Raw genomic sequence first — 25,522 nt, 5'->3', positions numbered from 1 at the left:
CATTTTAAAGTAAAGAAAAGGTTTATGGTTTAAAAAAAGAAAAAAAAGCAGATCTGTTTGGCCAAAATAATAAAAATATTTGTATTAAGTTAATTTAAATAGGTGAGACACCAAATTGCCAGCTAGTGGCAGCCTTAGGAAGAGATTTTGTTTGATTGCAGATTTTACTAGTGTCCTGTAAAAATTGGATGGTATAATACAGATAAAAAAAACTTTCTTTCAACTCATGTCAACTTCTTGAGAATTGAAAGCAGAACACTGTGTGGTTGATAAAACAGGAATGATTTGATCCATTATAATCATTGATCTCCTAAAATCCTTTCAAACTGAACACTGAATAGATCAAAAAGTGCAACAGTTTTCTGAAAATCCCAATTGAAAATGTATAGACTATGCTGAGAAGGTTATGTTATAAGGAAACTTAGCAAATTATAAGGAATCAACCATATTTCTATCACATATCCTGTCAGAATTACAACGGTTAATAGGTTAAAAAAGCAGCTTTCCACCTGTTTGCTTGGAGACCCATATTCAAATATCATAAGGGGCATATATAAGAATTTGAGTATAATTTTCAAGCAAAAGTAAAATCTTAAAGTCTTAATTTTAGATAATTAAAGCTGCATTTTATAAAATTAGTTCACCTGGACCAATAAAAAAACCCAAATCCTTAAAGGTTTAAAAATATATAATACTCATACCAATGATGACTCTCTGTTAACTTCTAACTTTATCTGTGAAATAACCAGAAAAATATGTTTAATGTTTTAAAGAGTTTTCAATTTAAAAATAAAGTTTTTTAAAGACCATTGAAAGTTTTGAGCAACAGAGCTGATCTAAGGTTTCTCTTTCAGCCTATTCAGGGTATGATGGAAGTTTTGCATGTCAGGGTTGCTGTTTGTTAGAGCCAAATTAAATCCTTCTCTACCTTTAGCAAAAGTACATCCCAGTGAGGAGGCAGGAGATCAAAGTAAAAGAAAGTGCATAATTTCCTCAACCCAACTCAGATTTTGCAAGACAAGAAAGTTAAATTAAACCTTAAGTTAAACCTGTGTTGACAATTTCACAAACTCGTTTTGGATTTAAAAACAAAGGAGGAACAAAAAACACCAATTAACATGTAGTATTACTAAAAGCCCATCTGATACTCTTCCTCTGGCTGCAGTTTAGCAAATAGTGCAAAATTGGTTGCAATTAACAGTCCATAGGACCACCTTTCACTGCTGTACAACATATATTTGTTCTTTGCCATCATCTAAATGGTACCTGTCTAAGACAAAACAAAAAAAAAATGTACCTGGTAATTATTGCATGTGAAACATTTAATCATTTGCATAAGGTTGGTCCAGACTTGTGTTGTTCCTTCAGGTTTCTTTTCTGACCCTTTTCTTCTGGGAGGGTTCCTGAGGTTCGATGGTCTGCTCAGACTTCTCTGTGTGAGGAGGACAGAAACAAAAGAGGAACATTTAGAGTGGATGTTTTAGCCTTTAAAACAGGAATGGATTGAGTAGCTTGTGAATAGTTTATTATTATTATTATTATAAAAAAAAAAAAAAAACTCACTCTGAGAGGATGATATGCTGGTGTTCTGCGAATTCAGAGGCAGTGCAGGACGCTCTGGGGCTTTGGTCATTGCACTTGGAGTCTGCGTATATAAAAAAAAAAACAAAACAAACAAAAGCAGAACACATTAACAGGTTAAGTAATGAAATAATTAGATCCAAATATTTGATTTAAGAGAGGGCCCCAAGTCGAATTTCCTACCTGAGCATCAGGCACAGGCTCTTCTTCTGTTTTCTTCTTCTTGTTCCTCTTCTTCTTAGCTTTAGCTGCCCCCTCTGAGGGATTATCAATGTCCTTTTCATCTTCAGATATCTTCTATAAAACAAAAGGCAACCATGACGATTTCTTTAAAACACACAATATCAACCTGTAGAGGTTTGGACGGAAGTTATGCATTAATATCAGGAGAAAAAATTAATGTCAGTCATAAAATAAACATCTGTTTAACTAAATTACTGAAAAAAAAATAGCATTCAAATAGAGACAGAAGGTCCCAAAAGCCACGTACTTAGCTTTTATTTTATTTTTATTCCAGCAACAATTATTTTCATTCCCATATGCAAGCCTAAATTAAGCAAACAAGAGCCATTTTATTCTTATTCTTTTGTGTGTCATACGGCCTGCAGAGGGCACTGCTCAAAACCAAATGAAAACATTTGAAAATATCTGTATTTGTTTGGTTACATCTTTAAATACATAAAACTATTTTTTTTTAAGTTGGTTTTTCATTTTATATATTAATGCAAGGGTATGCATTTAAAAGAAAACAGAAAACCCCTTAAAAGAATTTGATGTTAGTTCCCCGCTGCTGGTTACTGAACACATTCTGTTCTATGAAACAGAAAATATACACAGACCTAAGACTTATGAGTGACCTCATCATCCCTTATACATGTTTAGCATACACAATAAAAACAGGAGTGTGTTGAAGGGAGTAAAATAGCTACACAAAACCTTGGGTTGATCCTTCTGCAATGTTTCTGCTGCCACCAGTATAGGAGGCTCTTCATAGTTTCCCCAGTGCTCTGCTGGGGCATTCCAGTCAGAGGCAGAGTCTACAGCTGCACCCTCTGAATAACACGCAGCAGAGAAAACATGAAGAACAGCATCCTAATGAAAGAAGGTGCAGTAACTTAGGGGGTTGTGTAGCCACTCACTGAATCCTGACCACTGATCATCAACACTGCTTTGGTTTACCCAGTGCATCTTAGCTGAATTTGAGGCTGGATCTAAGAGAAAAAGTGGGTCAATATTCATCTTGCATGACTCAAAAGCTAGAATGTATTCTAGCTTCTGAAAGGAGGCTCAACATTAAATTATTATTTTTTTCAATAGGGCTAATTAGCCAACACTGACCTGTGGAGTTCAGCTGCAGCACAGAAAAGGGCATCGTCTTCATTTTGCCATCCGTGCTGCTCCAAGCTACAGGTGACGACAAGGCATAAATGATATGGTTGGATTGCTAATGTGAGGTACAATAACAACATTTGCAGAGCAATTATGTCAATATTTAAAGTGAGATGACAAACATTGTACTTGTTTAAATAAAAGCAACCATCTCCATAGTTGCTGCAGATGCAAAATATCATTTTTTTAGCATCTTATTGGAACTAGAAGAGATTTAGGCCCCGTCCACACGAAGCCGAACCCTGGCCTAAACGCACAAATTTTTCACCAAACCAGCCTCTCATCCACACGAAGCCGGCGTTTCGGGGGTCTGTAAACAATCTTTTTTTTAATTCAGCCTTCAGAGTGGGAAGATTCTGAAACGCCGTTTTCGCGTTTCCATCTTTAAGCTCTAACCGCAATTTTTTTTTTTTTTTTTTACACGCATGCGTCATAGCGTCGCCTCTAAACATGCATGCGCGACACAGTATCACAACAACAATGGCGCCGTAATGTGTTGAATGGTTGCTGCTCATGCTACTCACCCTGCTGTCGGGCTTACAACAGAATCTTCTTCTTCTGGAATATCTCCAGGAAGAACAGAGCAATATTGACGACATAGTTCAGCACCTGAATTTCACTGAAGCACGAAAATGGACCCGCAGGGCAACCATGTATAAATATTAGTGCGCATGCCCAACATTTCGTCGCCTATTTTTGCTTTGGCACGACAGCGCCACTTACAGGCCTGGCATACATTTTGCAGCGTTTTCATGTATTCGTGTGGACGATCACATTTATTTTACGTCTCTGTCTTTACGAAAAACGTTCTGGAAAATATTAGCGTTTCGTGTTCGTTTTGACTTTGTGTGGACGGGGCCTTAAAGGGTCATAAAACCTAGCCCATATGTAAAGTATACACTTTTATTTGCACACTTTACCATGACACAACTATAATGAAATTGATTGCAATCAATTGCCTTTAGCATTCCCAAAAGAGCCAAAGGACTTCACTTGTGTTTGATTAATGGTAAGTATAAATAGCTGATCTGGGAAGGCATTAAATATTGTTTAGAGAATCAAAGGATTAAACAATGAAGCAGACAACTCGAGGAGTAAACTGAAGATAACAATATCCTGAACTTTGAACAGCTTACTAAGCATTGCTCAGTCCATTATCTGCAAGCGGAAGAAGTAGGGCACAAACTACTCTAACATGTGCGTCCAGCTGAACTTTAGAGTTTGGAAATTAAGCGTATTAACTATAAAACAAGAGGCCTATAGAAATGCCCAATGGAGCTGCAGAGATTCATCGCTCTGGTGGAAGAATTTGATCCCAGATGTATGATTCAATCCCTATTTCAACTAATAAAGTATTTTTGAGTTGATTCATGCAGCACATGTATCCATTTACTATTCAAAAATCCTACTAAGATAAATGAAGGCATGTGAGAGTAACATGGTGGTACCTGGAGGCTCCTGAGCCCAGGGCTTGGGGTCGGTCTGGGGCCGGTATCGTACCGATGCAGACATGGAGCTCCACTTCGCTTCTTCAGCAGATCCACTCTGACCAGTGACCTTCAATGAGCCGTCGGCCCAGGCTCCACCATTGACGGTGGGCTCCCCTTTCCATGTGGAAGACGCTAAAACAGCACACGATGAAAAAGAGGCAAAGGCATAGCTAAAGTCACCTAAAATATCTATGCTATTTCTGTTGAACTTAATGCAGTTTTGTTTGCTGAAAACTAAGCAAAATAGATGTAACATTTATGTGTACATGATGCATAAAATGTATGTGTTTTTTTAGTAAGATTATCTTCCCAACAGTTGGATACAACATGTCAAAACCCATTAGAAACTAGGTAAAAATACATACAGCTAAATGTCTCAGCTTTGCCTTTACCACTGGATGGGTCTCCCTTTGCGCTTGGTCTTGAATGCTGGTTCTCTGTATAAAACAAAAAAATTGAAACAAGGCATTTGTTAAACTTATATCATGCTGAACCATGTGATAATGAGTTGAAATAAAGAAGCCATAACTAAACCTGGGTGCACAGATTTCCCTTATTGGAACAAATGATTAGAACAATTCTTATCTTCAGCAGATGATTACCATTGTTTCCGCTTTTCTTCTTGTTGGTTATTGGGGCTGTGGGGGTTTCCACATGAGGCTTGGAAGCTTCAACACTTCCTGGACTCCCAGAACCCTCTGAACCTTTGTCCTTCCTTCGCTGTTGCCTCTTCTCTCGATTGCTGACTTTAGTCTCCCATACACCTTGAAAGCAAGGAATGGTTATTGAGCTAAAACATTCCTGATATCCAAAGTTTATTAATTTTCACCATCAGATCCTAAAAAACATATGTAAGAATAGGACCAAAACAATTTATCGTAATTTAGAAATACGTTTAAACTGTGCAATATAGTTTGAATAAAATTATTTTTACATTTCATTTTCATATGATTGGTCAGCAAAGTGACTCAAATTCATTTTGAAATGTCAAATTTGCACATGAAAATGCATTAACAGAAATATTAAATTTTTTTATTTTAAAGCTGCATTTTGTCATAAACATGTGCATAAAGCTATCTACAGATAATCCAAACCACCATATTCATTTTTTTAATTTCTTTCCAAGGTTGCTCATTTTGTTGGTTAAATCAAATGATGAATAAAATACTGAACATTTGACTTGGATGTAAAAGAATGTAGAAGCAGAAGTGACAAAAATTAACTTTAAAACCGTCCAATCTAAAAATAAAAATGTATTAACAAAAACATTTTTTTCCTTTTAAAGTCACTCCACTTCTGCTGCTGCACGGCATAAACGAATCGGAGGATATTCTTTTGCTGTTTAGAGGCGTAACGCCATACTCTGACCCAAGGGGACGCTGCATACCTTTCACCACAGACTTCTTTAGGTTTAGGGGTAAATTCTGTGCCATTAGGGTTAGAAGATAACAGACTAAAACAACATGTTTTAGACATGATATAGGAAAGGTCATAAAATAGGTGTGATTCAACGCGTCTCTGTGTTGACCAGATTCTCCAGACAATGAACCAGTTAGATCTACTCCATGAGCCGTGTCTGGAGGGTGGTGGCTTTTAGCAGTACTTTGAGGACCTACAGTCCTGCCTTGGGGGACGAATTATTAGCTGGAACTTTGCCGCAGCCGCCTTTATTCAGCTTTCTACAATGCACCACAACTCGGCACGTGAAAATCTAGATCAGATGACACAGCTTCTTCCATGTAATTAGGTCCAGATTTAACTTTCCCATGAAACATGTAATTTTGCTCATCTAGCTTCTTTCATAAGAGAGTTAGGTGCATTTCTGTCCTGCTGTTGGGCTTTTTTCTGAAGAAAATCATCCTTGTGAAATGATGCTACCACCACCGTGTTTCACCACGTGGGGGATGTGTTCAGGATGTAGTGTTGGTTTTTATGCACTGCATAGAGATGTGAATGTAGGCCAAGCTGTCTATTTTGGTCTTATCTGACCACAGTGCCTCATTTCAAAAGTTAACAGGGTCTGTAACGTGGCTTATGACAAACAGTCACATTGACTTCTTCAGATATTCCTGAGTGTTTCCTATTGAAAAGCTTCCATAAAGCATAAGACAGGGGTATCTGACCTTGGTCTTCAAGATCTACTGTGCTGCAGATTTTAGATGCATCTCTGCTCCAACACAGCTAATTACCTCTTTACATGCCATTAAGCTTGGCAAAAGCCTGGTAACAAGCTGTTCATTTGATTCTGCTATGTTTGGAGCAGGGAGGAATCTAAAACCTGCAGGACAGTAGATATTGAGTACCAAAATGTATAAAGGGTGAATATTTGTATTCCTTTTAGAGATCCTACTGATGTGATGGCCCATAACAATGGGTGGCTGGTTTAGACATTTAAGGTTATCATCCTGGAACTGTTGAAAGCTAACAGAGGGGAAAAAAGGAACCACTTTATAGAGGAAGCTGACTGACAGGTTGGGTATTTCACAGCCATTCAGGAGCTTATCTATTCTTGGACATGGGAGGGGCTAATCCCTAAAATGTGGCTCTTATTTGCAACTTAGAGTTGATTTTTTAAAAATGTAATCAGAGCTATAACTGCACTCAAATTGTTAAATCTGGAAATGAATATGCTTTTCTGAATGGAATTGCTGAACTGTTTGATGTATCTTCTGGTCCTCATTTCTATGTTTGTTCCCTAATCTGCTCTACCAAACCCCTGAGACACCGTTTGAAAGAAAGCGTAATTTTCCTTTACCTTCAAAATTATATGCAACTCTGCGTTGGTGTAGCAGATACAGTCAGGGTAGGATACTGTGCATTTGTACGATGTCACAAAATTCTAAAAGGTCTAAGAGGTATTAATATGGCAAAGAACTGGGCAGGACATGTTTTTAAAAACATATTTACCATCATCAGGTTCTTTCCCATCACTTGTGGACAAAAGCTGAACTGGTTTTGCATCACTCTTGGGCTTCTTCCTGTTTTTTTTCAACTGCGCCGGAGCCTGCACCTCATGCACCTGAGATTAAAATAAATAAATATATAAATAAAACACACAACAACAATGAAAAACAACTTTGATTATTGCCTTCTGCCAATCCATGTTTGATAGTATACCATTGACTTAAAGTTAAACTTACAGCTTACTTGTTAAAAGAATAACAGTGTCAATTCCTCTGTAATGGGGTCATACCTTCTCAGCTTTTAATGGTGGGGCTGGTTTGGACAAGGTCTCAGTCTCTTTAACTTCCTGTTGAGCAGCAACCAATGGCTGTCCATTGGGTTGAGTCTTCTGTAATGGAAAGGCAATGATTGAAACACAAGCTATTGTTTGTTTGTATAAAATATCTACACACGTTTTAAAACATTGTGTGACATGATAACTGACAAAGTATATAATAGCATCTCTTCCTCACTGGAGTGACAGCAACATAACAGAACCAAGCAAACATTTTTTTCTGAAATAATTTGTTAGACAGAGACTAAATAGCTAAGCAGAAGAATTTAAGTTTAACAACGGCCAGATATGATGGTTACATTTTTGCATTACATCATCTGGAAAATTGAAGCTCTTGATCTTTCTTCCCAGTCTACAGTGGTCATTATCTATCAAAAGTTATCTGAAGAGCTGAGGCAGGTATGGGAACAAACCAACATATAAACTACTGAAGTCAATTACATAAATATCGGTGAGTAGAGAAGACATTTGCTTACCGCACCGGACCGTATTTATACCGCAACACATGCCAGATTTCAACATGATGGTGAGCCATTTATGACACCAATAGCAAAGCAGACAGTGGTACTTTTAATTACTAAGTTAATAACTGTATATACGGTAGTTCAGTAGACGGTTAGTAAGAAATACACTCATAATATGTTTGAAAGCACAATAAAGATCTTAAAAGAACAATGTATTTGAGTATTTTATTCTTTACACTACGACTTGGAATTATGGGAAACCCAGAGCGTAGATTAAAACCATAACCTTTACGCACAATGTGTTAGCGACGATTGATACCAAAAAGAGGTACTTAAGCGGATTCCAGAAAAGAAAAAGCTGTTATGGAACTGTCGCCATATCCTGAACCTTGATCACGTGTTATACTTCACATGGAGCCCACCCAGATAACGTTGCTTATTGTTGTGTCATTACGCCATTGACTGAGGTTAAGACTGTTGAAGAAGTTTTTACATTGGTTTGTGATTAAAAAAAAGGTTTCCAAACTACTCAATGCCTCAGTTTTACTTATGGGAATGAAAACCTAAAGACGATTCCAGGTCGCCATTGCAAAATCAATATCTGCTTAGATAAAGTATTTGGTCAACAGTGCATCAACAATCTGCTTGCCAACAACACATTGGCGACCTGGCACAGACCGTAATTAAGATCCTTAGGCTGATAGTCAACAGGGGGAAAAAAATAAAAGGTTCATTGCAATTGATACCCAGTTTTCAATACAATGCACTTTAAATAAATTATAATGTTACAGATTTTTCCATTCCTGCCTCATCCCAGTCATTCTTTAACTTTAAATAAAATATCTAGGTATAATTGTTTGCATGGGATTAAAAGATATTAATGCAAAAAGATCTTTTATTAACCTTTTAATACAGTATTTGTTTAGTTTTTTTCCTCCCTAAATTATTCTAAATGTTATGTGTGTAAACACTGGTCTCTATGTATGAAATATGGGATGCTGGTTTATCTTACAAAGCAATATGTTGCTTTAGGGCACTGATACCCAAAGTTGGGGCCCTTGATCAACCAGTATGGAGTCTTAAGATCCACATCAGAAATTAAACGTAAAACCTAGTATTTATGTTAATGCTTTAGGATATGACAGCATAACTTAAAATTAGCAATAGATACTATAGTTATTGATCTTTGTATTATTATTAGACCAGAGTTTATTGATTCAGAAGAAGTGTTTGTATCATGAGTCAACTTTGATACTATTTTGTCTGAAAATGTGTGAACCTCTGCTTGAATAACCTGAACAACACAGATTTATTAATGGAGGCTACTACTTGACGTTACAATGACGTGTCGGTTAGCAACACATAGCTAGTTAGCATCTCTCTGTTCATTTATTTTACTACAGAAAATTTTTGCACAACACAATTGTTAAGTCAATTGCTCTAATATTTGTTTAATATATAGTTTCCAATTTATCTATAAAGTGTAAATTAGTGAGGTTCAAGCTAATGCCCGGTTAATTCTACGGGAAGTAAACTAGCATCAAATGTTAGCTTCAAAATATAGCTATGATTAGTTAAAGTAATTAACTTTACCCCACTGGAGAGAGCAGTTTTAGTTAAAAATAGCAACAAAAAATAAAATAAAAATCATATTGACGAGTTTAAATCTGTCAGCGCAGCAGCTCATTCATACTTTCTTACCTTGTCACCGGTTTTCTTTTTGTTCCTCTTCTTCTGCTCCTCCGGTTTGACACTTTTATTGTTCAGGCTGGTTGTCTTCGTCTCCTCGCCGCCTTGGCTGACATGGTAGGCTCGCTTCTTGCTGACCAGCAGCCCTCCTCCTCCGCCGCAGCAGACGGCGGCCCAGGAAGCCCCCAGCAGCAGCAACAGACCCACAGCAGCTGTGGACAGGATGAGCCAGCTCGGGTAAAGCTCTGGTTTCAGACCCAAATCCACTCCGAACTGGGCCCGAACGAATCCTTGTCCGGACGACACCAGCTCCCTTAAACGACTGGAGAGAAGCTCAGCTTTTTCCAGCGCTAAACCCCGAAAGTCCCCAGCCATATTTAACAGAATGGATTCAAACTAACCACTAGCTGTTAGCTTTCATTTTTACCCAGCATCCGTATCGGAGGAGTGGCTAATCTAACCTGACAGCAGGAAATCAAAACTCCACTCAGAACACTTAAACATTCCGTCCAGCAGGGTTTAATGTCTTCCAGGAAAATACACACCGAAAACACAGCTTGGTAATTTAGGAAACCCTAAATCGAAAAAAAAAAAAAAAAAAAAAATCAAAGCATCCCTAAAATTGGAGTTTTTTTCTGTGTGCGCCTTTAAAAATAATAATAAAAAATTAATGAAATAAATAATGTGTAAAAACTATACAGCACTTCCTTTTAAAAGTAATACTTTAACCCCCCTACCGCCGCGCAAGAAATGGTTTAATCCATCATCCAACCATCCATTAAAAATGGGAGAAATCATCTGCCATTGAAATAAATAAACTTTGAAAAAAGTGATAAAAGAAAATTCTATGAAAATTAGAATAATTTTGAATTGTGGTTCATCAAACATATTAATAATAAACAACAAAACAAGTAAACAAGCTTAATGAGGCTCTTACAACAAAATATTGAGTAATACCTTTGGGGGAATCACTGCAATCACATTTCTGCACTTCTTGAATGTTCATGAGCAAGATGTTCTAGTTTTTGGAACTTTTTGTGTTCCTTTAAAAAAAAAATTCAAAATCAACATTTTAAATATACTAAATCATAATTTACTTATTTTTTTAAATATTTTTTTTATTTCTTGATTCTAAATTACTGTTATGTATCACTTTCTTTAATATGAGTGTGTCTTAACCTTCAAGAACAGCTGTATATATTCATCAAGTTAAATAGAATTGATTTTAATATAGCCCGCCAAAAGAGGGAGGGTTGTACAGAGGAGCAAGGTGTGTACAAAGTGCAAGGGTCAGAAAAAAGTTGATAAGAAAAAAAAACAGAATAGTGGCAAGTCAAACAGCAGTTAAGCTGACAAAGCCTTCCATTCAGTGAATCATTTTAGCGCCCATAAACTTAATATATCAGTGAACTTTTGTCTAAACAAGACATCTTTAGTACATTTTCTATTATTATCTATTATTTATTATCTATATGCGTTACTACTGGCTTAATTTCACTGTACAAGCAGAACAACAGGGATATGAGAAGGAGAAGAGCAGGGAAAGAGGAGGAGAGGAGGCACTGAGAGAGCAGCATGCCAACCACCAAGCCAAAGGACCTCAAATTCTGCCTTTTGATTTAAGACTACAGGTCATTAACAGAACTGTTCTAGTTCCCAGTCATCCAGTTTGGCACACTGAAAAGCCTTTTAATGAAAACTAGTACAAAAGCTTTAAATGGTTGGAATATTCTTTAAAAAGTGCTGCTTTACCTGTTGGGTATTTGGCAAAATCCTCAGATCCTTGGCATTGAGCAAGTTTTAAAAAATGTAGAAAAGTGAAATTTATCATGTCTAGCAGGATAGTTCTCTTTGTGGTCAGCATCCCCAAACCTCTGCTCCTAGAATTGCCTTTATTGGTAGTTAAGAGTTTCATTCCTGGATTAAAAATAAAAAAAGAGAAGAAAAACACCTAAATCTTACCAGAGGCCTTGTGTGGTTTCTCTTAATGGTAGATTTTTACCTAGATAGTAGCTTTAAACGCCATCACAAAAATGATCTGTCGGCAAAAGTTGATTTTTTTCTAAAAACTTTTATTTTATTGAACAATATAAAAGCCTAGAGCAAAACCAAGCCATGACCTAGAACAGCAAACTGCATTACATTCAGATTTGATAGAAAAAAAAGTTTAATGTCAAAGTGGGGTTTAGTTTTGTTAGACTCACATTAAATGTTTAAGGAAAAAGCTAAAGCATAAATAAAAAAAAACCTAAACAAAGAGAAAAAAAAATTAAGGACTTTATTTGTATCCCACTATTCTTATATAGGTTGTTAATTCTAAATAATAATAAACCTTCACTTTTTTGTCAACAGAATATAAGTATGGACAAATAATAGTGCAAAAATGGTTTGGCAAGTTTTACTCAACGTTAAATTTTCCATAAATAAATAAAAAGATCAAATGTAACAATACCTCATAAAGAAAAGTAAGAGCACCATTTGATTTTAAGGTTCAACAAATCAGCTTAAACCTGAAACAATTCATTACCTAAAGAAGATATAAAAAAAAGATATAACCTTCAATCAACCACAAGAAAATCCCTTTTACTTTAGCATAATATTTATAATATATAATTTGGTATTAATCTTAGCTAAAATTCACCCAGTTTAAAATCTATCAAAGAAAATCTGTTTTTAATGTTTAGATAAAGAAAACTTCTAGATGTATCCAGGGAGCTGCTGTTTTTTTCAAACGATGACTGTAAAGATGCCGTCCTCGTGGCCTCAGAAGTCTGCGTCCAGAGTGAATTCACAGTCCATGCTAGACATCACTCCAAATCTTTGGTACTCGGCTACTTTTTTCTCAAAGAAATTTGTTTTTCCCTCTAGAGAAATGGACTCCATGAAGTCAAAAGGATTTTCCACATTGTAAACCTATTTAAGGACAACAAAGATAAGAGAGAATGATAAATTTGTTATTTTTCCACAAAAATACACATTTCAAATAAAGAAATTCATGAATATATTTTCTTTTCACCATTTCAATACCATTACTTTTATACCATTATATTAATTACAGGACAAAATCACATTGATATATTGACTTAATTGCGTTTTATTATTCCTTAAATGAGTACCTTAGCCAATCCGAGATCAATAAGCAGCCGGTCGGCAACAAACTCGATGTACTGCTTCATGAGACAGCAGTTTATGCCAATAAGATCAACCGGTAAGGCATCCGTCAAAAACTCCTAAAACACAGGACACAGAGAAATGATTTACCAAAACGATGCGGCATGAAAAACATAAAGGCCACAAAATCCTACAATATGAAATAACATTATCTGACCTGCTCAATGCAAACAGCTTTGCCAATAATATCTTTGACTCTCTCCTCTGAAGGCTTTTTTACCAGGTAGCTGTACAGCAGGCAGGCAAAGTTACAGTGCAGACCCTGGGAAAAGAAAAAAGAAATTCTACTTTATTCACGACACAACATAAGTTAAATTGTTTTACAAAAAAATAATCAAATATATGAAGACAGAGAATACAATACGTCTTTAACAATGATATATGCTTTTATAGAAATTATAACCAGGTATACAAAATATCTAACAATAGAAATTAAATACAACAAATCTCATGTTGTTCCCAGTACTTTAATTAAACTATTCAGACCCCAAGCTAACATGGATAAGCAGAAATGCTGAGTTTCTTCTTCACATTTAAAAAATAAATGAGAAAATATTTAGTAATTACTCGATTTATTTTTTAGAGGAATGGGTAGTACCTTTTAATACTCTGAATAAACCATTATTTATGACATTTTCTCTGCTACATCCCAATACTTTTCCAGGTTATAAAAAAAAAAATAAGGATTTCAACAGTTCAAACAAAAAGAATCTGTATCCTCCTCACTTCATCCCTGCTGATGAGTTCATTGGAGAAGGTAAGGCCGGGCATGAGGCCTCTCTTCTTTAGCCAGTAGATGGCAGCAAATGAGCCTGAGAAGAAGATCCCCTCTACAGCTGCAAAAGCCACCAGTCGCTCCCCTGTGGACAAAGACATGAAAGCTATTAAGCTACCAAAAGAAAGATGTTCCTCTAGTCTGGGTTGCTGTTTTACATGAATTCAATTATTAGTGATCTTTTTGGAAGTTTCGTGGCCTACCAAAGGTGGACTGGTCGTCATTTATCCATTGGAGGGCCCAATCCGCCTTTCTTTGCACACAAGGCATGGTCTGAATAGCGTTGAACAAGTGGTCCCTAAAACACAGATGTAAAGTGAAACAGTGACTGAGACAAAGGCAATGGCTGCAATATAATGAGGTTTAACTGAAAAAAAAAAAAAAATCTGTAAGAAATAAAAAAAATATATAAGATACACCTATTCTTACTGGATATTACATTTACAAACTGTCTCTTATATTAGAATACCATCTTTTTCAGATAAGCCCACAGATTTTAGAGATTTTTTTTCTTACTTTTGATGATTCCTAATGTTCCATTATTCTCTCTAAAGAAATTATTTTATAAATTAAATTGGTGTTATTAATTTACTGTAAAACCTAAAATCCCTCAGCCTCCAAAGTAGACACTTGGGCATTTTGGGTCAAATCTAAGAACCACAGTTCCTTCTGTGAAAGCAGGATGCAGCCACTATCTTTAACGGAGTATGACATTCTTTTGGTAAAGGACAGTGCATGTTTTTTGTGTCAACCAAAACTTTGTAATGGAGTTCTGACCTGCAACCTAACCCACACTTAACACTTAGTACAGCTCTTCTCTGCCCTGCGTTATCCTAATTTAGATTATGCCTGCTCCGCTGTGGTGCAAAGCCCAGAGGAGCTCAAGCCTGTGAGCAATCCAGATATTTTCAGGAGCTATCTTCTCTTATAGATGAGTATACCGAGTGCATAATGGTTATATTTGCTGCTTATATTTGTGCATTTAATGTTCAATCGTTAGGCTTTGATTACCTAACTAAACTTCTACAAGCCCAGTAATTGATCTAATGTGTGCAGTTGATGATATACACACATATACAAATAAATACTCTCAGGAATACTTTAGTATATAGAGGCTTTTAAGGATATATAGCCGTCTTTAATAAACTATTTTGAAAATCAAGATGATGTTCAGGTATTTGCTCAATAAGAGCAATCAATCTGTGTGTTCCGAAACCTAGAAGTGATGTGAGAGGGCAAAATAAAACAAAGAAATAACACTTGGAATAGGTAGCTGACCTCTCTTTAGGATCCTTTATGTAGGTGTTGATAAGCATGCTGTACATCTCTGAGTGAACCGTCTCTATGAGGATCTGGAAGCTGTAGAAGGAGCGTGCTTCTGGAAGCTGCACTTCCTGGCTGAACCTCTGCACCTGTTGAAACCCCCCAAAAAAAACGTTGAACCACATGAGGAAATTTTCCACTGGTTACATTCACAAAAACACACAATAATCAGTTTTCACTGAGCAGAAAATGGGTTCCAAAAACTGCCACTATTGAATAATTTAGCTGTTATAGATTTAATGAAAGGCTAATTTGCTAATTTAAACTACTAGGTATTTATTACAGGAATAAAACACCCATTTCTTACCAGGTTCTCATTGACAATACCATCACTGGCGGCAAAAAAGGCTAAGACATGTGAGATAAAATGTTTCTCATCAGGCTTCAAATGGCCCCAGTCCACCAAGTCATGGGAGAGGTCAACCTGGAAGAGGACAAAGTCTGATTCAGATTTACAGAAGGCTATATTCTCATAGAGACTATATGTCTGTTTATCTAAAAGTACACAACACACTATTTACTTTTCAGTTATGGTTTAAAAAATAAAAACATTGAAGCAGCATTCGCATCAATTGCTCCCAACAGGTAATTACTGGAGGCTGGTTTGACATGTCTGCATTTAGCAGCACAGTCACTCCTCCTGCACCGACTGCTTTGGCAGGTTTTAAAGGGTGGTGCCTCCACAATGGTACCTTTAATAGGGTGGAAATGTTGTGTAATTAGGAAATGCTGTTTTAGCATTTACTTTATATCCTAGGTTGAGGACATGTGACCTGCAGAAAGTGACATACCTTTGAATGTGCAATATATCTGTTATAGTTCTAGATTATTTATTCGTTATGTTTTTCTAATTCAATTTAATTCAATAATAATTTGCCATCTACCCAATGAGTCTGATCGTCAACCTTACAACTTGTGGCAACGGGAAAATTTATACTTAAACTTAAACATGGCTATCTGTATAAGGAAATCTGGCAGCTTTCCCCTTTGCGTTCTCTGACCCGTTGCCAATGTGGCATAACAATGGAACCAATCTAACCAGTTACGCTTTTGTTGAATAACTAATCAGAACTCAAAGGTATCTCGACAACCAACTAGAGTTATATGCACTTATGTTTACGCAATGGTTATAAAACTAAAATTGAGTTCCTTTAAGGGTAATAATTAACAATACGGTACTTCCATGTCCTTGTAAATACATAATAAAATTTGATAATTTCTTTCATGCATTAAATTGTATGAAGGTATTGATTGAATTGCATGATTCACAACTAGGGCTGGGTATTTTTGTCAAAGTCCTGAATCGATTCGATTTTGATTCATTCAATTCTAAATCGATTAATTTCGATTCGATCTGTTTTTACAATAATGAAAGTGGTTCAACTGTGTTTCAAGATCATGTATTTTATTTTTTCCTGTCATATTAAACACAAAGTGCAAACTTGTAAATCAGACAGTTTAAATATGAGATGTGAACTAAACTGTCTCAAAACTGAAAACTTGTTTGTGAAAAGTGAAAAAGTGAAGCCTCACTCGAGCAAACAGATGTGAAACAGTAGACATGCATGAGCTGCATTATCTCCACTGCACAAACCATTTGTGCAGTGTTGTCTGTAACAGCTACAGGGTGTTTTCTGGTCAGCCCCCATTTGTTAATATCTTCAGTCAACCTATTGGCTATATTTGCAGCTGTCTGGCTGGAAGTAATCTTGAGTGCATCTTTCCTGCTTATTTAAATATGAACGTCACGCGGGTCACTATAAAATGAATCCATCTCATTCCCTAGACATCGATTTTGCAAAAATGTAAAGGAATCGATTTAAAATCGATTAAATCGGTTTTTTTACCCAGCCCTATTCACAACCCTATCTTTTCACATTTGGTCATCAACTATTTTGAATGTATTTTATGGGGATTTTATGTATCAAACCAACAACGCAGAGCAAGAAAAGGTTTTCAAAACTTTTTTTTTCCATCAAAAGAGCCAAAATGTTGGTTTTCAGCCCTTAACTCTGATAAATTAAAACAAAATACTACACAACCACCTGCATTTGGCAGTTATCTCTTTGGGAAATAGTTGACTTGTGTGTTTGAAGTAATCTGAATATAAATCCAGATGTTCTGAGAAAACTGCAGAGGTTCTCAAGAGAACATTATAAACAGCATCATGGAGAACAATAACCACAGCAGAAAGGTGTGGAATAACATCTTAGGGATGTTTAAAGTTTAATCCAGCCTTCAAAACTAGATAGGCACAACTGGAAATTAACCCAGAGATACCAATCACCTCAAATGACAAAATGGATAAATAGATTGTTTATTAGAGGTAAATCAAAGAGAAGGAGCATCTGAAAACACCACTGTGTAGCAGAGGTGGTACCACTATATGAAACAGTGAAGCCGGTATGAGCAGATGGGAAGATGTACGGGGCTAAAATGGGAAGGAAACCTATGCAAGGTTGCAAGAGACCTCAGAGTGGGACAAAGTGTTAGATCACAGCAAGATAATAAACCTAAACAAATACTGTGCTACAATGGAACATTTAGATCAAGGCATATTGATGTGTCACAATGATATAATTAAGTTCCAGGTCAGAATTCAATCAGAAGTCCGTGCCGTGACTCAGAAATGGTCAATTATAGATGCTCTCCATCATTTGTGTCTAAACTTATGTAATTGTAATTTTGGTAAGCCTGTTTTGTTTTGGTGGACCAGTTACTGCACCAAAGCAGTTTTACATAACGATTAGTTGCAGTTGTGTACAAATGCAAACAACTATTTTTAGGATTTTATCTGAAGAGAGGTTTGGATAAAACATCCTTCATTTTAAGCAGACTTAAGACTTATTAGTTTGAGTTTGGTCCAATCCATAAAATCCTATTCAAATATTTAGTTTTAACAAAGCAAACCGTAAATATTAGACTTTGTATACACGAGTGTAAACAAAAAGAAATTTAGTTTAGAACAGTTCTAGACAATTTCATATTTTAAAGTGCAGCATTGAAAAAAGTAATAAAAACATAACAAAATAGTAAAATAGAAATATGACTGTATATTTACAGTTCTAACATTATTTTCTTCCTTATTTTGGGAAGATAGGCTAAACTTTATTTTTGGAGATTAATTCATTGTTATTATAAGCATATAATAGCCAATAATTACACTATAGACCATCGTAGAACCACAAAACTTGTAGCACACATAGATAACCTCATCTAGTTCATACTACAACTCTTACTTTGGGAAAATGTGCTAAACTCAGTTTTTTTTAGTATATTTCATTATTATTATAAGCAGGCCAGGTGTGCAATCTCTGCAACAGGAACCACAGCACTGAGCGTTGTGTGCACTGCACAAAGTATACCTGTCACAAATGCAGGAAGGACTCACCTTGGGTTTGTAAAATATAAATGTTACTCTTTTACTTTTACTTTTTTTTTATAAATAAAATAACCCATTTTAAATAACATTTAGCACTCAAGATTCAATTCAACATTCAAGTCAAGCATATTGTTCAAGAGGTGTGAATAATTTTGACAGGTAATATATTATATATATATATATATATATATATATATATATATATATATATATATATATATATATATATATATATATATATAAGATCATTTGGGTGGTTTTAATGAGATCAAAGGTAAATGATTCTGTAATTGTTACCAATGTAAAGTGCAGATACATTATTTAAAATTTTAATTTGTTTAAATATGAAATTTGAATGTTAGATAATTAATTAACAATTACCTCCTCTACCGTCCAGAAAGAGGCCTGTGCCTGTTTGTACATCTTCCAGATATCCGGATACTGGATGGGAAACACGACAAACCGCCTGGGATTCTCCCGGAGAAGAGGTTCGTCCTCGGCGTTGATACCAGCTTCATGGCCCCGATAATCTCCTTCGAAACCGTTCTGAAAAGATTCACTCAAGTTTTCATTGCTTTCCTGTGTAATTTACAAACAATGTTCTTCAATTAAAAAAAAACTTACGCGCATGCGCACTGAGTCAAAACAAAGAAGACGTTGAAGTCTCCCCAACAGACGTTATTGTCCAAATATCCTTTTAAATGCTTACAAAACACTTCTTAACATTTATTTTCATTGAACTGTAGCTATCATTTAGCTTTAACCTCAAGAGTTTAATCAGACAATAAATAAACCCACACTAAACGAAAGGTGAACATAGGCGGATATAAATAAAAATCTCTTTTTTTTTTACACTTGCGCCTCACAAAAACCTAACATCTTGAACGAATTTAAATAAGTGCTGTTCCTCATGAAGCCTTTAATCATTAAATGTCACCACGCTAAAAATAAAGACGACGTAGCAAACGGTTTACAGATATTTTATATATAGTTAGCAGCTATATGTTTAAGTTCCCGTTTACCTGAGAGGAGGACTTCTTTACAGTCGGCGTCATGTTTCAGGAATAAGGCTTTTGTTGCTATCTGGAGCTCGTTTCTATAACCAGAACTGAACAGCCTTGTAATGTCGCTTTAAATGTGCCATACGGTGCGCCACAGCGCCCCTGGCGGTCAGATACGGGACATGTGACGTAACAATCATATTCATAATATGTAACATATTATGAAACTACTTGTAAGCCATTTACTGAATCCAAATGATCATTTATTGTCTTATTCTGACTTTATGTCACTTTTCAAGTTTCCTGTTACCCCTAAAGAATATGCCGTTCGTTGTTCGACGTAATCCCTAGTTGGTTAACTAATTAAAGCTTTTATCATCTTTACCCACACGTCAAATTTACTGTTTTGATCCAAACTCCATTTATATTGATTATGATAGTGCTTTTAGTAAGAAAACAACCAACAAAAGGTTAAGGAATTTTCTATTACGAGATGTTTTTTCACCAGCTTGTATATTTTATTGGTCCAACACTTTTGAGAATTTAAAATTTGGAAGTGGACTATGTTGCTCCTTAACAAAAAATTTTGTTTTTGGACCCGATGTGTGTTTTTTGTAAAAATGAAGAAAAGCTTATTCATCTTTTTTGGGATTGTAATTATACCAAAATATTTTGGAGAGATATGTCAATTTAAAAACAAAAAAATCTTACCATTACTTTAACAGATAAGGATGTTTTGTTTAGGATGGAAAAATGTGAACTTGTCAAAACAGAATTTTTATATGTTATTAAGTTTTCTATTATTTATGGTAAATGCAAATCATATTCACACCTCAAAATATTTACAACAAAAACCTAATTTCCAGATTTTATTATCTTCTATTAATATCTATATAGAATCCTTAAAATTTTTGCTCAAATGCTAAAGCCATGCAAATTATAACTGCCCTTAAAGAATTATAACCCTTGAGCATAAATTTGATTTTGACATTTTAAAATAATAGTTCTGTTCTGTAAAGCCCTTTATTGTATGTTTTTAATTTATAATGTTCTATATTGTTCATGCATGTTCTTTTTTGCAATAAAAAAATAAATAACATATGAAACTTTCAAATAAAACAAATTTAGATACGAAAATGAAAAAACAACTTTTATATTGTCCTTTTCTTTAAATTTAATTTGACAGGAATGTTACTTTCATAGCAGCCACACAACAATGATAGCATTTTTACTGATTAAACTTTACATACAGATTTCTGTTTCAATCGAAGATAGAGAATAAAGTGAACTTAGAACAGTTTTTTATTATGGATGAGGGATCTAGATCATTAAACCGGTATATTGTGCACCCCCAAACGAAACACATCATTTGTGCAAGCCCATCCACCGTTTTGGGATTTCAGCATAAACACCTGATGAAAGGCCATTGGTGGATCATCGTCTGCCTGTTCCGAGACAAAGAAAGATTATTCAATTTAAATAATCAATGTTCAACCTCATTAAATACAAGCAAGAATAGTTGAAAAGGTCTTCTAAATGACAGCTGCATCACTAGAACAGATTAATAAATTATAAAAGGTATTGCAAGTGAAAGACAGAAAAATTGTATATTTCCATCAAAGAAAGATATTAAAATTATTAATCTCTTGTATCAAGATTTTCTGGTCAAGATAATAAGCAAAAGACACAATGCAAAACATATCAGCAAACCATTACATTTTTTGTTGAAAAACTAAAAATTTAACATTTAAAAGTATACATCTTCTCATGGTATAAGAAAATATGTACAGAACTTGCTAGTTAAGATGAAAGCTAACTAAAACTTCAGACAACTTTTCTAAGACCGATGAAAGAAAAGCGAGATTCCACACTAAAGGGAGTGGAGTAAGATGACAGTTGACCTAAAATGGGAGATTTTAAGTTAGCATAAAACCTACTTTATAAATCTATACCAATGCTGCATTACACAGTTACTGGGTAAGGTAGATCTGGTGAGGGTTAGCCTGTTATATAGCGTAAAACAGTGTGGCAAATAGGATCCAGCTCAGATAAGGTAGTGGGATAAGAAAATCAATGAATGGTGTCACAATAATCCAGCTGTGATTAAAACAAGCTGGTTACAGCAGATTCTGAAATGGATAGATTTGGACTTTGAATATACCACCGTAACACATCAATATAACACGTTTAAATAACAATGCATTTATATCTTGTTTACATTTACATTTTTGTTCTGATGAATCCCTACCCAGGTCTCATTTTTTGCAGTCTCTAAGACGTTTTCTTCTGGGTTTACCAAAAGGTCCGACTATTTTCACAACAGTTCTGACCACTTTCCCTGTTGCTGCTAAAGAAGGCCATATCCACAGATTGCTGCTGACACCACATTTTATCCTAGGAACAGTCCATTCAGGTAGATGTGCAGCATTAATTCACTGATGGGAAACGAAATTTATATGTACTAGAAAAAGGTTTCTTCGTACGACCAGAAAACCTTTAATGTTCGTATAATGTCCCTTACATGGCTTATGGCAGACTGTAAACACGACTCTGCTTGGTTACTTTCAACAGTTAAATTCACGAGGAGTCAAAAAGTTACACCGCTGACAGATTCTTCTATCTGAGCTCATGAACCTGCAGCTCCCTCAGGTTTACCAAGTACTTCTTAGATGCATCCCTCAATAAAAATTACATGAATATACAATGGAGCTAAATTGTGGCCATAACGTTTATTTAAAAAACAAACATACAAAAATAAACCCTGAAACTAGAAAAGAAGTTTGTTAAAAAAAAAGTATAGACCTGAAAAAAACAACTACTAATAAATAATGTTCAAATTCATTTTTGGAAACTTGTGGATCAAACAGGAAAAAGAAAGTCATGAACATCTGGTTTGTCAAAGTAAAACAACGGCCGATCATTAACTACTAATTAGAGCATAATTTTTAGATAGTCTAGGTGTCAGCCTCGATAGCACCCTATCCTTTCAATCCCGTATCAAAAACTTTACCCAGTCTGTCTACTTCCACTGAAGAAGCATCAGCCATCTACATCCCTCCCTTACTCCAGACACTGCAGCCATACTTGGCTACAGCCTCATCACGTCCCGACTGGAATCTTGTAACTCTCTCCTCTTTGCCTTCCTCAGAAATCATTTCAATAACTACAACTGGTCCAGAACTCAGCTGCTCGCCTTATAACAAGAATTTCCTCTATCCACCGCAGCATCCTGGTCCTCGGACAGCTCCACTGGCTAACCTGTGCCGTTCCGTTTTCAATATAAAATTCTCATGTTGACATTCAAGGTCCTTCACCACCTTGCCCCTCTATATCTGTCAGGCCTCCTGCATGTTCCCACCCCCTCCCGTGCTCTCAGATCCTCATCTGCTTTACACCTGTCTGTCCGTCCGCGCGTCTCATCACCATGGGGGGCAGAGCATGCAGCCGCTGTTCCACCCGTCTCTGGAGCTCTCTACTACCTCTACTTAGAAATACTTACCCACTTCTCCATTTCAAATCACAACTCAAAGCTCATCTGTTTAAAATTTCCTATTCTCTTGGCACTTCAGCAAACCAGCAAGCACATATGTCATCTCGATCAAAATATTTATTCGATACTGAAAGGCTTAAATTTTTCTTCAAATCCAGTCATAGCTTACAAGAGAGCATCTCACAACTTCAAAAGAAAATGTGCTGATTTTGGAAGTACAGAACAAACCAATTTGGTATGATTCCAGTTATCCTTTTTACAAAAACCAAAAATAAAAAAAAATAAAAAACGATTAGGCAGAAATGGCATGTGTGCTGGATGCTGAGTTTTAATTATGTCATATTAAATTACCGTCTTTTCCGCACTATAAGGCACACCTTTAACGAATTGACTATCTTAACATTTTCATATATAAAATGCACTGCACTATAAGGTGCACTACAGTAGTGGCTGGAGTAGCATTATAAATCCACTAGATGCAGCTGCGCTAAAGAGAATGTCAATAAAGAGAGAGTCAGACCCAGCCTACTCATTTTACAATTATGCATAGATTAACTTTTATAGCTGAGTTACCTTTAACTGTCCAAAGACCATGATGAGGATGCAACTATCGATAGTTGGTTGGAAGTCTTGCTTTGTAATGATGTGCTTGATCATCTTGAAAGGTAGGCTCTGTCAATAAAGACAAGACTATTTAAATATCAGATACTAAAAAATATAGAATCATTTGCTATTGATAATGCAGAAAGATAAGAAGAGATGTTGGTGAGTGCAAACCTAGAAATGGTCAGCTCAGTATGTGCACAAACATGAGGATTCAAATGGCTAAAGGAAAATAAAGCTATTGACAGACTAGAAAGGAAACATACTGTACGGCTATAGATTAAAATTCACATCAACACTATTATAAAAAAATACTCACTGCTAGCTTGTTGGCAATCGCTTCTTTCCCTTGAAACGCCGATCCTTCCCATGTTAGACAAGCATTAGGTGACTGAAGGGTTAAAAAAAAGACATAAGGTATTCAAAATACTAGGTTATATGGTGTAAAATGGCATAAGATGTAATTATAACCAATGAGAATTAGACTGTAAAGCTTACATAGAGATTAGCAATCGCCATCCTGTTAGTATTGTCAAACTGGTTGTAATATTCCTGAACAAAGCCTTCTCCAATCTTTTGCCATATTTCACCCGCCATGTTTGAGACTTGGGATCTGTGAAAACAGAGCAAGTTAAAAATAAAGCCGTTGGTTGTAATTAAAAAAGGAGATTTACTTGCATTTATGAATACATGCTCGTGTGATCGACTGTAGTGTCCCCCAGTCGTCAATACCAAGTCAAAAGCGATTACTCTTTTGTGTAAACAATAGTCACATAGAATCTGGTACATCAAAAATGGCATTATTGGCAGAAGATATAAATGTTTTCGCTCTGATGGATGGTTTATGGAAATTCAAGCATACATTCACATATATGTATATTTAAAACTAGCAGGAAGAACTGATCAGATCTAGTAGAACCTAATATTTTTTTATTCCAGTACTGCAAAACATAATTCAGAAGATAAAATATACTAGGGAAGACACACATCAGGCTTCATGTGCTTTTTAGTACTGAGTAACGAAAAATGAACTTATTTTGAATTACTACTATGATTTTATCCCCTCCATTTAATGCACAAATTTGCATTCAAGATTTTAAAATGTGAAAAAGGAAAGGATATAAAAAGTTTTGAAATGTGCTATACATAACCTGCATCTTTAAAGCCAAAGCAGTTAAATCATATTTACATATATTACAAGTAAACAATAAATTGCAACAATAAAAATAGTTTATATTTCTCAGAGATTAGCTAATCTGAGGTGAACAAGATAGCGCAGGTTGGGCTAAGTTTACTAGTTGCTAGCAGCAGCATGGGTAAGGGCCTGCTTCTTTTTCAAGAAAACTTCATTCTCAATTTTCCCTTTAAACTTTTCCTTTTTTTAAGCTCACCCCAGTGTAAATAAGGTCACTACAAGGTTAAAAAGGAAATGAGAGAGGGAACGTGATAAGGTTATAGTAAGTTTACCTTACTTTTCTCAACGGAAGACAAATCAACGTGATGAAGTTAACTGAAATAAAAGTTCTGTTCCCGCTTCCTGACTAGGTCACGACGTCATTACAAGTTGACCAATCACAGCTTCGAAGGAACGTCAAATTTTTTTCTGTGGGTTCACTCGTTTCTGTCTGCGGCGTACCAGATGGCTGCAACTGAAAGTTGTGCAGGAGAAAAAAGCGGAGCGTTTTTTTTTTTTTTTTTTTTTTTTTTTTTTTTTTTTTTTTACAATTGTAGGTTGCAGATTGCTACAGCACGAACTTTAAAAAAGATAGTCATGATGACTTTATTTTAAGTTCTTTTTTTATTATTATTTACCATCCTAGTTTCACTTTACTCGAATTTAATTTACATTTTTAAGATGGTTTTGAGAAATTTATATTTTTTTAGATTTAACAAATTTTAACTAAGACAACAAGATAAGGTTACATT

At 35.5% G+C, this 25,522-nt stretch overlaps 3 protein-coding genes across 7 annotated transcripts; all 3 read right to left on the bottom strand.

Annotated features, from left to right (window-relative positions):
- Positions 1-1,304: 1,304 nt before the first annotated feature.
- mtdha (metadherin a) lies at positions 1,305-10,366 on the bottom strand. Of its 4 annotated transcripts, none has more exons than XM_038287046.1 (12): positions 9,864-10,366; positions 7,654-7,752; positions 7,368-7,479; positions 5,063-5,224; positions 4,826-4,897; positions 4,419-4,592; positions 2,920-2,985; positions 2,721-2,792; positions 2,518-2,633; positions 1,765-1,875; positions 1,564-1,645; positions 1,305-1,432 (listed from the first exon to the last, which is right to left on the bottom strand). In XM_038287046.1, exons 1-12 carry the CDS (start codon positions 10,224-10,226, stop codon positions 1,365-1,367), a joined length of 1,497 nt encoding a protein of 498 aa, XP_038142974.1. In that variant the 5' UTR covers positions 10,227-10,366; the 3' UTR covers positions 1,305-1,364. The 4 variants fall into 4 exon arrangements, with proteins under 4 accessions (XP_038142974.1, XP_038142975.1, XP_038142973.1 ...); XM_038287047.1 differs by having other exon boundaries at positions 1,765-1,878; positions 4,853-4,897; XM_038287045.1 differs by having other exon boundaries at positions 1,765-1,878; positions 9,864-10,365.
- Positions 10,367-12,235: 1,869 nt separating this feature from the next.
- On the bottom strand, positions 12,236-19,663 carry rrm2b (ribonucleotide reductase M2 b). The gene is made up of 9 exons (XM_038287037.1): positions 19,525-19,663; positions 18,884-19,048; positions 15,428-15,544; positions 15,076-15,209; positions 14,001-14,095; positions 13,749-13,882; positions 13,180-13,284; positions 12,968-13,081; positions 12,236-12,764 (listed from the first exon to the last, which is right to left on the bottom strand). Exons 1-9 carry the CDS (start codon positions 19,555-19,557, stop codon positions 12,615-12,617), a joined length of 1,047 nt encoding a protein of 348 aa, XP_038142965.1. The 5' UTR covers positions 19,558-19,663; the 3' UTR covers positions 12,236-12,614.
- Positions 19,664-20,675: 1,012 nt separating this feature from the next.
- On the bottom strand, positions 20,676-25,174 carry LOC119784813 (nuclear transport factor 2-like). Of its 2 annotated transcripts, none has more exons than XM_038287053.1 (5): positions 25,069-25,174; positions 24,095-24,209; positions 23,916-23,987; positions 23,567-23,665; positions 20,676-20,948 (listed from the first exon to the last, which is right to left on the bottom strand). In XM_038287053.1, the coding sequence occupies exons 2-5, from the start codon at positions 24,191-24,193 to the stop codon at positions 20,832-20,834; spliced, it is 387 nt and encodes a 128-aa protein (XP_038142981.1). In that variant the 5' UTR covers positions 24,194-24,209; positions 25,069-25,174; the 3' UTR covers positions 20,676-20,831. The 2 variants fall into 2 exon arrangements, with proteins under 2 accessions (XP_038142981.1, XP_038142982.1); XM_038287054.1 differs by having other exon boundaries at positions 25,064-25,171.
- Positions 25,175-25,522: the final 348 nt, after the last annotated feature.

The sequence above is a fragment of the Cyprinodon tularosa genome, unplaced genomic scaffold, assembly GCF_016077235.1.
Source record: "Cyprinodon tularosa strain WSP-4 unplaced genomic scaffold, ASM1607723v1 ctg234, whole genome shotgun sequence".
Classification (NCBI taxonomy): Eukaryota; Metazoa; Chordata; class Actinopteri; order Cyprinodontiformes; family Cyprinodontidae; genus Cyprinodon; species Cyprinodon tularosa.
The sequence above is the reverse complement of the archived record's forward strand: the minus strand, read 5'-3'. Positions and strand labels throughout refer to the sequence as shown.